Source organism: Hyaena hyaena, unplaced genomic scaffold (genome assembly GCF_003009895.1).
Source record: "Hyaena hyaena isolate Hyena2069 unplaced genomic scaffold, ASM300989v1 scaffold_29, whole genome shotgun sequence".
NCBI classification, from domain to species: domain Eukaryota; kingdom Metazoa; phylum Chordata; class Mammalia; order Carnivora; family Hyaenidae; genus Hyaena; species Hyaena hyaena.
In genome coordinates, this window is record NW_024080661.1 from 510,990 (window position 1) to 523,499 (window position 12,510).

The 12,510-nt window shown below is 55.1% G+C and overlaps 1 protein-coding gene and 1 long non-coding RNA gene across 2 annotated transcripts; one reads left to right on the forward strand and one right to left on the reverse strand.

Annotated features, from left to right (window-relative positions):
- Positions 1 to 667: 667 nt before the first annotated feature.
- On the reverse strand, positions 668 to 5,001 carry LOC120229009. The gene is made up of 5 exons (XR_005527650.1): positions 4,918 to 5,001; positions 3,863 to 3,969; positions 3,229 to 3,283; positions 2,418 to 2,554; positions 668 to 2,291 (listed from the first exon to the last, which is right to left on the reverse strand). It is a non-coding gene; the product is annotated as an uncharacterized LOC120229009 (long non-coding RNA).
- On the forward strand, positions 4,505 to 12,192 carry NR1D1 (nuclear receptor subfamily 1 group D member 1). Its single transcript, XM_039227716.1, has 8 exons — positions 4,505 to 5,126; positions 7,824 to 8,159; positions 8,416 to 8,504; positions 8,609 to 8,753; positions 9,133 to 9,773; positions 10,083 to 10,268; positions 10,797 to 11,007; positions 11,690 to 12,192. The coding sequence occupies exons 1-8, from the start codon at positions 5,096 to 5,098 to the stop codon at positions 11,887 to 11,889; spliced, it is 1,839 nt and encodes a 612-aa protein (XP_039083647.1). The 5' UTR covers positions 4,505 to 5,095; the 3' UTR covers positions 11,890 to 12,192.
- The last annotated feature ends 318 nt before the right edge of the window (positions 12,193 to 12,510 follow it).

Here is a 12,510-nt window from a genome sequence, read left to right on the forward strand (position 1 = left end):
TCAGTGACTCGCCTCCATAGCAGTCTATGTGGAAATGTGTTTGCTATCTGTTGTTGTACCCTATCCTGGCCCCTGTCTACCTTTACAGCCACATAAGGAGAATGTGGGAGGGAGAGAGGGGAGAGTATAAGGGAAAAGGAAATGTGGCTCTGGGAAAGTGAGGTACTTATGGGGACAAGGGCAGGGCAGCTTCAGGTGTCTCTTATGGTTGACACCCCACACTTCCAAGTAGCATTATTGCTTAGGAAACACTAGGATGCGCTTGCTGCTCAGATGTGTCTGTGTTTCAGTCGAAGTGATCATTCTCTCCAGGAAGGGCAGTCTTGCTAGTGGGAACAGTTGTATCCTCAGACCTGGGGTCAGATTTCCAACACTCCTGTCTTCATTGTGACATTGACAGTGGTAGTTGCAAGAGAGTGCTGGGGGAGCTTTAGCCTCTCCAAAAATCTCCATTTTTTGTTGTGACATCTTCTTTTATTTTTATTTATTTTTTTTATTTTAGAGAGAGAGTGCATGAATGTGCATGCGTGCACACACGATTGGGAGAGGGACAGAGGGAGAGAGAGAGAGAGAGAGAGAGAGACAGAATCCCAAGCAGGCTCCATGCTCAGTGTGGAGCCTGACGCAAGGCTCGACCCACAACCCCAGGATCATAACCTGAGCCAAAATCAAGAGTCAGATGCTCAAATGACTGAGCCAAACAGGTGCCCCCTGAAGTGACATCTTCTCAATCTGCTGTGTTTCACTCTAAATACAGCTTTAAGACAAATCAGCTAGCATCTGCCTCTTCCCAGGTCAAGCTAACAAATGTCTCAAAGCTTCAGGTTCCCTATCTCTAAGATAAGAATGAGACCTGCAATACTGTGTCAATATGTATATAAAATGAGATAATATATATAAAGCACTTAGCACAGTGCCTGGCATACAGTTGATGCTTAATACATGCTTATTATTTCCTCTCCTTGGAGAAAGGAGTAGTGAGGTAAGGATAGAATCTGAGGCAAAACACATCCATGGAACCCAGCCCTGGACCATGCTTCACCCTCTCTTTCTCCAGTTCCCCCAAAGAACAAATCAGCTGAGACTTAGAGCCTCCTGTGCCATGTTCTTGAAATTCTCCCCAAGATATCAGTGCTTTGGGTGGGTGAAGAAAAGCCAGCTGGCCCTTTGGAGAATAGGAAAAGATTCTAGGAGGGCAAGGCATGAGTCTCTCCCAGGTACATGGCTACTTCCCTGATTCTGGGGCATCCCCAGGGTTTCTGACCCAGGTTTGCATCACCTAGGCAGGGAAGTTACTTCCCTGGGCAATGGTTTGCTTGGTGAGAAAGGAGGGGGAAGGGAAGGCACCTACAGAAGTCTGACCTGGTTTCCAGCAAGGACCCACCCTCAGTCAGTCAGTCAAGCAGTCAGCCTAAGATTTAGGCCACACAGGATTAGTACAGGCATTGCCCTGTTACCCAGAACAAGACACTGGGCAACGAGCACAGATCCTGGATCAAACACACACATCTATGCACACTCACACCATTCACACTTACACACTCACACGTACAGTTTCTCACTCACGTGCATACTCTGATTAGACTTTAGAGCTCTTGATCCCTTTTCCTTCCTCTGCTTTCTCTGTGCTGTCTACTCTCCACCGCCCCTAGTCCAAAGAAATCCAGGAGAATTAAAGACATATTTGGGAACACATACACTCACACACAAGATCCAGTCCTGCCCCCAAATGGTGAGGTCAGTCCCCAGAATCCCAGACTCTGAGAAATCTGAGTAGAAGTGTGTGCAACATGGAGCCAGGCTGTGCCTTGCTGTGCCGGGTCTTCAATATGCATCCATTCCACACAGTTCTAGTCTAAGCACTGTTTATTAAGAGTCCAGTTCCTTCTTGGACTGAATTTGGCTATAGGCAGAACAGTATATGTATGTGGCTATCTGTGTGTGTGTGTGTGTGTGTGTGTGTGTGTGTAGAAGTGAGCTGGAATGTCCGGCTGGCAAGAGGGGAGGCTGTGTTGAAATGCACCTGTTATCTTAAGGTCAAGGTTGAGGTCAAAGAGAGGCCAAAGCTAGATTCTAGTCTGGGTCTCCAAAGGCCAGACAACTCAGCTTTTTCTCCCTCCCTTTGGTGCCTCTAGGTCCCATAGGTTTCTGTCTTTCTCCCAGTAGCTGCTGACAGAAAGAGAAGAACAGGGGGGATAGGCTAGAAGCTTCTGGAACCACGGAAGAGTCTTGCCTCTTGATTCTTCTATATCCTTCCCTCCGATTGTAGAAGAAATATCCCAAAGTGACCTCTTTGTCAGGGAAGAGAAAGGGGGCCCTATAAGAAGTGCTGCAGAGGAAGGAGGGAGCAGAGGTAACCCCCCCCTCCTTTGCCTCCTCCCTCCCAGCCTCCTCCCTCCCAGCCTCCTCCTTCATACCTCACTTAGACTGCAAAACAACCCAGCTCCTTGCCAAGAGTTAGGCTGACTGAATTTCAGCTCTCTCTGCCTCTGCTTCCTCTTCCCTCTCACTGGCTGCAACGTCAGGGAGAGAGTCTTGACCCCTGGCCCTTTCCCTATAGGGGAAAAGACCAACAAGTAGAACAGGGGGTGGATGGGATCACAAGCAAAGAACAGAGCTGTGGGCCTCAGGGAGGGCCCAGGACAACTGGGAATATGCTGGTGTTGGTGCTGGGGCTGCTGGGGCACTAGAGGTCACGCCCAGAGCCCTGATTTTGAATCCAGCCCTGGCAGATACTTGAGCCCTGGCCCTGGTTCTGATGAAGAGTCAGGAAGGGCTCAGAGAGAATTCAGTCCTGGACTAGGCGGCTTACCTCCGAGAGCTTTCCCTCCAAAGCCCAACAGGAACGGGGGAGGGGAGAAGGCTGGGTTCACAACCAAGTTTTCCTGAAAAGCCTCTTTCCCCGTTTGTTCTAGCCCCTCCCAGTCTCTCCCACGCTGTGCTGCAGATTCCCAGCTCTGGGCCAGAAGGCCAGGGCAGGCCAGGGAAGCGCCCACTGTCTTTTCTCTCCCACGTTTCTGAGCAGGGGAATAAAACAAAAGCCCAGACCATTCTAAGGAGCCCCTTTTAGGGAGCGCATCTTCCAGGAGTCAAAGGGTCAGTGATCGGGCCAGCTACTCAGTCACCTCTCAGTCAACCTCACGGCCCTCTCAGTTCCTCTCAGTTCGCTCATTTCCTCACTACCCAGCTTCCTCCTTCCTTGGCACCCACACTCCTCCTTTTCTCTACCTCTTTGCTGACTGTCATGTTTCCAGGCGCCCATCAGTGCTGCTCCGGGAGCTGTCTGTGAACAAGTGGGGAAGAGCTTCCTGTACAGGGAAAACCCTCCCTCTGAAGGACTGGGACAGAGGAGGAATTAGCAGGAAGCAGCAGGTGGCTCAGGCTCACTGGGCTGCTTGGAGAAGGGGCCCCCATTTCTCCCCACAGTCCAAGTCCTCAAGCGGGAGAGACCTGTTTTCACCAGTGGGGCAACTGCTGCTTTGAAGGGGCCATTTCTAACCCCTGTTCAGTGTTTTCCTGTGTGTCTGCCCATCTCCCTGATGTTTGGGAGGGCAGAGGGAACCAGGAATGAATGTCTTACTTTGGGTCACCTACTTCTTCTAAGGTTCATTTTCCTCTTACTAAGGAAAGGATACTGAGGAAGGGGTGTGGTGGTGAAGATAATCTTCGTATTCCCTCCTGAGTTCCCTTCTGTGGGATCTACATGCTGCACTCAAGCACTGGTGGTGGTGGTGGGGAAGTCACTCTGCCCCCAGACCCCTGCCTCACCTCAGCCCCATTACTTTAAGATCTCAAAGCACTTTCACCATAAAGTTCCCTTCCCTGGTCCTTTTTATTTCCCAGACAAAAGGAAATGACTCACCCCAAAGTCACCTCGAATGAGTGAGATGGTGTCATACAAGCAGACAGGGAGTCCCTAGAGACAGCCTCACCCGCATGGCAACTCCTCCTCCCTTAGGGGTGTTCTCCCTAAGGAGAGTAAAAGGAAAAAGGGGTCACATTTCCATTGGGTCCCTGGACTTGGCCCTGCAGGAGAAATTCATCTTAAGCTCTTGACTTTGGGGATATCTCCCTCCCCTACCGGTCATATCTCCCTGTGTCACAAGTAACCTCAGGGCGAGGTCAGTCCGGCAATCACGTGAAGCCCTCACGTTTGCAAGGTTTGCAGAAAGAGCCTGTTAACTTTGATCTCCCTGGGAGCAGCCAAGCTTGCCAGTCCCTCCCCAGGAATTCACATGCTTCTGCCATACAGGCTCTCCAAACACGCTACCCAGACTCTTCAGTGCACCCCACCCGACCCGGCCCTTAGCTCCTCCCCGATCCCAGCAACCGCTTTTGTAAAGCAGAAAGGGGGAAATGTACGCAGTCCGCCCACTTTGCCAGTGGACTACAAATCCCGACAGGCTCGGCGTTACGCAGGCGCACGGAGCTCAACGTGCCTGCTGCTGGAAAAGTGTGTCACTGGGGCACGAGGCGCTCCCTGGGATCACATGGTACCTGCTCCAGTGCCGCGTGCGGCCCGGGAACCCTGGGTTGCTGGCGCCTGCGCAGAGCCCTCTGTCCCAGGGAAAAAGGCTGGGGCAAAAGGCGGCTGAGATTGGCAGAGTGAAATATTGCTGCCGAGGGAACGTAGCAGGGCACACGTCTCGCTTCTTTGCGCCTGGGTGCCCCGTTTCTCCCCATCATCTACTTACTTCCTGACTGCAACCTCTCTCCCTCTGGGACTTTTGCACCGGGAGCTCCAGATTCGCTACCCTGCAGCGCTGGGGAGCCGTCAGGCAGTGGCACCCGGTGCGCTGCAGAGACCCGATCCTCCTTGCTACCTTCCAGCTAGAAGAACTACAGCAGGGTGATTCCCCCTCCCCCACACTCTGCTCTTCCCATGCAGAGCAGACCTCCGTTGCCTTTGCGTCCTACCCTTCTGCAGGGCTGCAGTCAGGCCACCCCAAGACCTTGCTGCAGGGTGCCTCGGATCTTGCTTGTGATCTGTGGGGTCCACTCCCCGCCCTCAGTGTCCACGGGGCGAAAGCAGCAGTTGCAACCTTCAGTCTGTGTCAAGGTCCAGTTTGAATGACCGCTCTCAGCCGGTGAAGACATGACGACCCTGGACTCCAACAATAACACAGGTACTGAGATTCCTTTACTGTCTTCATCCTTTGGCACTGTCTCTTTACTTCCATATATGCCTTAGAACAAGAGGAACTTTTTAAGGGGCTGGGGACGCTCTCGGTCTGGGGATTTGCTAGCATAATGGGGACCATAGGCTGGGATTTCTAGAGCGAGTTATTCGTTCTGGGAATGTGCCCGGAGGCTCCCCACCGCCACCTCTCAGAGTCCCAAAGCTCCTTTCAGCCTGATGGACTCGGATCCCGGGCAGGAGGAGATGGAGATCGGGTATGTGTGGTAAGACGCACAGTTTAGAGGGACTGAGAGCTTTGGAGCAGTGCCCCAAACGCCCCTGTTTCCCCCTCCCTCCCCCCCCAGCTGTGGCTTGCCTGACCTTCTCGGAAAGAGGACCCCCTCCTTCCTCTCTTCCTCTTCCCCTAGTTCCTGCAAGCTCAAGGGAACCTGAAAAGCAGTGGGGCGACAGGGGCTCCAGGCAGGAGGGGCTGGGGGAATGGGTCGCATCTCACTGGGGAATCCTCAGTGACAGTAGGGAGCGGCACTTGAGGAGCCAGCCGAGTGGTGCTCGGCCCCAGGGAGGACACCCACAGCGCCCGGGAGGCCCTGAGGGCTCACATGGCTGCGGAGCCGGGCCCACGTGCTGCGTTTGTTTTCATTCAGCAGAAGCCATGGCCGCCACCCCATTGGTTGTTGCCTCCCGGCCCCGTTACATAATGAGCTCCGCCCCCCCCGGTCGCCTCGGCAACGCGTGTTCCCTTCTCTCCTCCCCTCAGTTGCCCCGGCCGGGCTGGCGTTTGGGGCCCAGCCCTGGACCCGGAGGCCCAGGAGGGGCGGGGCGGGGGTGGGGCTGGTGCTCCCGATTGACGGGAAGCGGAGGGCGGGTCCTCGAGTTCCGGGGTTCCTCGTTGGGGAGCCACGTGCAGGAGGCACACGTGGAGTGAGGACGTGAGGCCGGCTGAGGGCCCGGCTCCCGCCCCGCCCCGCCCCGCCAAGATCTGGGTGAAGCTGGGCTGACTCACCGCCCCCGCCTGCCTCTTTTTCCTGTCCGCCTGCCTGGGGCGGGAGGGAGGGGGGACCTTCTCCCCTTTACTGAAGCAGAGTAAGATGGAGCTATCCCTGACCTCTCAGGGCCTCGTGTTTACACTCCTCAGTGGTACCTCACATTTAGCCACGCTTCTCCTCCTGCCTTTGCTCTTTATTCTGTTTGCATCTACTTCATTTTACTGTCTTTAGACTCAGTTTTGCCACATTCCAAATTCTTCCCGTTCCTGGAGCATCTCTTACTCCTGCAAACACTGTCTTAACTCCCCACCAAGCAAGTAGCAGTTTGTCAGCAAGGACGTCCCCAGAACAGCTACATCCCAGAATCATAACTGAAAGTCTTCTTTGTGTGTGTCACAGAAAAGAAAACTGAGACCCAGAGAGGGGAGGTAACTTCCTCCAGGTCACAAATCAACTTGGTTCTGATAGATCTAGATCTAGAACTAGGCTCTTTTGAGCATGCCCCTCACTTCCAGGTTAGAGTCATGTTTGTATGAAAGTCTTACTCCCTTTTTGGGGATGGGTGAACTAGGTCAAGTTCATTTGCCACCAAATAACATGCCATCCCCCCCACCTCTGCCCTGAAACTGTAGGAGCTGACCTGTTGTGCAACTATTTTATTGGGAGCTGGGTTCACCCTGACCAACCTTGAGCTATTTTAGGGTTGCCCTGCCCAGTCAGTGTGTGTCAGTGGGTGAGCAAGACATGTGCCTCTGGATACACGGTGACATGGCTTGTGTCGGCTCACACGTGTCCTAGGATCCTCCCTTTCCCACCCCACCCGTGGCAGGCCAAGCTAGGTACTTGGCAAAGGTGTGGCAGGCAGGTCACCTTTTCTTCTGCTAATACCACGGGAACACAACCACCTGGTTGACAGTGTAACCAGAGGGCCTAAGTCCCCGAATGGCCAGAGAGCCAAGGTCGTTGTCACCTGGCTGAGAGATCTGGAAGGGAAATTCCTAAGCCCTAGGCTGGACAATTTGTTTTTCATGTCCACCACCTGCAACGGGCATTGCTCAGCTTTTCCCGGACGCGGAGTGACACTTGCTCTTGGAGGCCAGGGGCACCAGCCTGGGCAGGTTCAGTACCTTCAGTACCTTTGGAGAAATGGCTTCCAGTTGGGGGGGAATGTGACTGCCTTACTCTTGTAAGACCTTCCTCTCCTCAGTGTTGGCTAGCCTGCCCCACATAGTCTTATCCCTGGAATGGTCTTGGTGTTAAAATAGGCAGCTGTTTTTTGGGGGGTGAAACTGGGCATTCTGAATGGGTCTCAGCTGCTCATTGCATCCTCAGGTCTGCTACTAACGATTAAGTCATTAGCTAGCTGCAGTCTGTATTCTCAAGGAAGGCTTCCAGGGCAGGGGGGTACATGTATGAGATGCCTGGAGAGGTCACGCCTCTAGGGAGGCACCTCACACCCAAGGCAGAAGCTGAGGGTCCTGGGGTGTCGGTTGGCCATGTGGTATCTGGTTTGTGTTGGGGAGTTGCTTACTGTGGCTCTTCCTGGGACTGCCAAGATTAAGGGTTCCGCGGTTACCTTCTGAGCACGCAGCAGTGGGAGGTAGATGCGGGATGAGCAGGGGTGGTGCCCTGGGACCAAAGATACGTGGCAAAGATACGTGGCGCTGACACCCCCTTCCCTTGTGTTCTCCTGCCAGGTGGTGTCATCACCTACATTGGCTCCAGCGGCTCCTCCCCAAGCCGCACCAGCCCCGAGTCTCTCTACAGTGACAGCTCGAATGGCAGCTTCCAGTCTCTGACTCAAGGCTGCCCTGCCTACTTCCCGCCGTCACCCACCGGCTCCCTCACTCAGGACCCAACTCGCTCCTTTGGGAGCATTCCACCCAGCTTGAGTGACGATGGCTCCCCTTCTTCATCTTCTTCATCATCGTCATCCTCCTCCTTCTATAATGGGAGCCCCCCAGGGGGTCTACAAGTGGCCCTGGAAGATAGCAGCCGAGTGTCCCCCAGCAAGAGCACCAGCAACATCACCAGTGCGTACATTTCCAGCTGATTTGGGGGAAGGCGCCCAGGCCTAGGTTGGGACTTTGTGTTCGCACGACACGGTTATTCCCAGGGCCTACCCTGGCCTTCAGGGGTTTCTCCTAGAGTTGCACCAACCGCTATCCAGCCCAGTCTGGATTCTGGAGGAGCTCCTCAGCTTTCCCCCTAGAATCTCCGGCCCAGAAAACCTCCACATCTCTGGCCAGACGGCCCTCCTGCTCACCCGCTGCCCCTCTCTTCCCACAGAGTTGAATGGCATGGTGCTGCTGTGTAAAGTGTGTGGGGACGTTGCCTCGGGCTTCCACTATGGCGTGCATGCCTGTGAGGGCTGCAAGGTGAGGCAGGTTGGGGGTAAGGGCAGAGACGTATGACCTCATCTCCCCGGACGCATAGGCCTGACCTGGATGGAGATGTTCACCAGATGCCCCTGTCCTTCCAGGGCTTTTTCCGTCGGAGCATCCAGCAGAACATCCAGTACAAAAGGTGTCTGAAAAATGAAAACTGCTCCATTGTCCGCATCAATCGCAACCGCTGCCAGCAGTGTCGCTTCAAGAAGTGTCTCTCCGTGGGCATGTCTCGAGATGGTAAGGCAGCACTGTTGCCCCGCAGAGCGTTCCCACGACGTCCCCCCCCCCTCATTTCCTTCCACCCAGAGTTTGAGTTAATCCCTCCCTTAAAAAAGTCCCAGTGGAGACACGTCAGATGTCAGATTGTGGGTCTCCTTTGCGTAGGGATGCCCGTCTTGCATCTTCTTGGATAAACATACTTCTTTACTCTTCGTTCCTTGGGTCACCTCCTACGGCAGTCCCTACTTGGAAAACCTCCTTGAGGGGCGTGGCCTTGGTTTTAGTTTTGATGTGGAATCCCAAGCCTTCAGGGCCTTGCCCTTTCAAGAGGAAGGAAGGAAGAGAAGCGTGTGAGTGTGTAGGAGAACTTCCTGACGCTGCTCTCATCCTGTCACAGCTGTGCGTTTTGGGCGCATCCCCAAGCGAGAGAAGCAGCGGATGCTTGCCGAGATGCAGAGCGCCATGAACCTGGCCAACAACCAGTTGAGCAGCCAGTGCCAGTTGGAGACCTCGCCCACCCAGCATCCGACTCCCGGCCCCATGGGCCCCTCACCACCTCCCGCTCCGGCCCCTTCACCCCTGGTGGGCTTCTCCCAGTTCCCACAACAGCTGACGCCTCCCCGATCCCCAAGTCCTGAGCCCACAATGGAGGATGTGATCTCCCAGGTGGCCCGGGCCCACCGAGAAATCTTCACCTATGCCCATGACAAGCTGGGCACCTCACCTGGCAACTTCAATGCCAACCGTGCATCTGGCAGCTCTCCAGCCACCACTCCACATTGCTGGGAAAGCCAGGGCTGCCCGCCTGTCCCCAATGACAACAACGTTATGGCTGCCCAGCGTCATAATGAGGCCCTGAATGGTTTACGCCAGGCTTCCTCCTACCCTCCCGCCTGGCCCCCTGGCCCTACCCACCACAGCTGCCAGCAGCCCAACAGCAACGGGCACCGTCTGTGCCCCACCCATGTGTACCCAGCCCCAGAAGGCGAAGCACCTGCCAACAGTCCACGGCAGGGCAACTCCAAGAATGTTCTGCTGGTGAGGGCACTGGGGGTGAGGTGGGCAGGGGGCCTGGGAGACTCGATTTAGCATAGGGCAGCTGGGTGTGCCCGGAGGCTAATGTGGGGATGTCCTCTTCCTGGGGGAGGACGCTCAGCCCTGCAGTAAGGGCACTGCCTGCAAATCCCTGATCTCCACCTGGCACCTGATTCTCCTTTACCTAGAAGACCCATTCTCCAGGGCCACAGCCCCTAGCCTGGGCAGAAGCTGGGGTCCAGCCCTGCTGGGGGAACCTCCCTGAGCCAGTCTGGTTGATAATTCCCCTCCCCACATCCCCTCCTCCTCCAGGCATGTCCCATGAACATGTACCCCCACGGACGCAGTGGGAGAACCGTGCAAGAGATCTGGGAGGATTTCTCCATGAGCTTCACGCCTGCTGTGCGGGAGGTGGTAGAGTTTGCCAAGCACATCCCCGGCTTCCGTGATCTTTCTCAGCACGACCAGGTCACCTTGCTTAAGGCGGGAACCTTTGAGGTGAGTGACCCTTTGTGCTCCCTGCTCTTGACCTTGGGAAGGATCTGGCAGAAAGACTTGGTATCTGGGGTAGGGAGGGGCTCTGAAAGGCTTTGGAACTCCAGTATCTTTGTCCTGTAAGACTCTGACCACTGAAGGAGGGGGCAGAATCCCTTCTCCTCCTGCCTCGGGTTGGCTGGGACTTTTGCAGTCTCAGCTGGGGTCTTGACACATCCCATTACCTGAAAATAACCCCTTAGGGCACTTTGCTACCCCCGTTCTAGGCAGGAGCAAATGAACTTTGGTGAGCTTTTGTGACCTTGCCCAAGGTCACAGGTAGTGACAAAGTTAAGACTCAGTTTCAGCCCTGCTGGATATTAAAGCCAGGGTGATGTTCCCGATCCTTCCATCTCTCCCCCACCCCTCCCCCACCTTTCCTGAGAAATCTAAGGCGGTACCAGTAAACCCTTTGGAAAACTTTAGGGCCAATGTGGTTAAGTGCTTCTCCCACCCCACCCAGGGTGACGGTCCCTGTCCCCTCTCCTTTAGGTGCTGATGGTGCGCTTTGCATCGCTGTTCAACGTGAAGGACCAGACAGTGATGTTCCTGAGCCGCACGACGTACAGCCTGCAGGAACTCGGAGCCATGGGCATGGGGGACCTGCTCAATGCCATGTTTGACTTCAGTGAGAAGCTCAACTCCCTGGCGCTTACCGAGGAGGAGCTGGGCCTCTTCACCGCGGTGGTGCTTGTCTCTGCAGGTAGGTCAAGCTCTTGCCTGAGCCTGACCCCGGGTGGGGGGTGGGGGGGAGGAGGCGGACGCAGTTCAATTCAACACACCTTTTATGGAGTACCTACTCTATGCCAGGCCCTGCACCGGGCACTGGGAATACAGACATGATTCAGACACAGTCTAGCTGGGGAGACAGACTCATGCCCGACTAATTATAAAACAGTGAGATAAGTGTCACAGTAGAAGCATGAACCAAGGGCTTTGGAAGCACAGACAACTATTTCTGCCTGGGGGAGCTGGGGAAGGAGGTGACACTTGAGTGGGGCCTCAAAGGACAAGTAAGGTATTGCCAGGCAGAGAGGGGGAAGGGCATCCCAGGCAGAGGGAACTACAGAGCAAAAAGCAAGGGAGCCTGGACGTGTTTGGCCTGTTCAGGGAAGGAGAGTGGCCTTGTGGGATGGGAGGTGACCAGCCCTGCTGAGCCCGTGCTCCCAGCTCTCAGCTGCCTCCTGCTCTCGGGGCAGAGGCCTGGGAGAAGGAGTTGCGCTCCCCTCCTCCTCCTTCCCCGTGGGCCCTCCGAGGGGCTTCAGGGAGAGGCTGCACTGGCGGCGGCCATGTCCTCCTCCTCCTCCTCCTTCTCGAAGACCTCCTCCGGTTCCTCCTCAGAGGAGCTCGGGGAGCCTGCCTCACTGCTGTCGTCTTCCCCACAGACCGCTCGGGCATGGAGAATTCCGCTTCTGTGGAGCAGCTCCAGGAGACGCTGCTGCGGGCTCTTCGGGCTCTGGTGCTGAAGAACCGGCCCTCGGAGACTTCCCGCTTCACCAAGCTGCTGCTCAAGCTGCCGGACCTGCGGACCCTGAACAACATGCATTCCGAGAAGCTGCTGTCCTTCCGGGTGGACGCCCAGTGACCCGCCCGGCCGGCCTTCTGCCGCTGCCCCCTTGTACAGAATCGAACTCTGCACTTCTCTCTCCTTTACGAGACGAAAAGGAAAAGCAAACCAGAATCTTATTTATATTGTTATAAAATATTCCAAGATGAGCCTCTGGCCCCCCGAGCCTTCTTGTAAATAACTGTCTCCCTCCCCCCTCACTGACCCTCCCGTCCTCCCCTATTTAAATCACTCTCCCCCCCCCGCCACCCCCGCTTATTCTCTAGCCCCCCGATTTGTTCTATTCCTGTCTCAAATCCAATAGTTCACAGCTGAGCTGGCTTCTGTGGTGTGTGCTCGTTTTGGGGGTGGGGGTGGAAATATTGCCAAGGCTGGGGCACACCTCTCCATCTGGTCAGTTTGTGGGGGGAGTAGTCTGCCAGCAGATGGGAGGATACAGGGAAACAGCACACAAGTCTAAGGGGGGGCGCCCGAGGGGGTTATTTTCATCATATATTTATTACATAAATATATAGTAAAATAGACGAGCAACAATTACCATAAAAATATCTTTCTTTAAAATCCTGACCCAAAACACAACGGGGTGAAAAATCGCACGTAACAGACATACTGATTGTCAACGTGGGGCAGGAGTAGGAG

What these genes read in the sequence shown, in the direction of transcription:
- NR1D1 (XM_039227716.1), top strand. Translation starts at nt 5,096, where the DNA reads ATGACGACCCTGGACTCCAACAATAACACAG. An exon ending in GAGCACCAGCAACATCACCA is followed by an intron (nt 8,160 to 8,415) that starts GTGCGTACATTT and finishes CTCTTCCCACAG; the next exon opens with AGTTGAATGGCATGGTGCTG. An exon ending in TTAAGGCGGGAACCTTTGAG is followed by an intron (nt 10,269 to 10,796) that starts GTGAGTGACCCT and finishes CCTCTCCTTTAG; the next exon opens with GTGCTGATGGTGCGCTTTGC.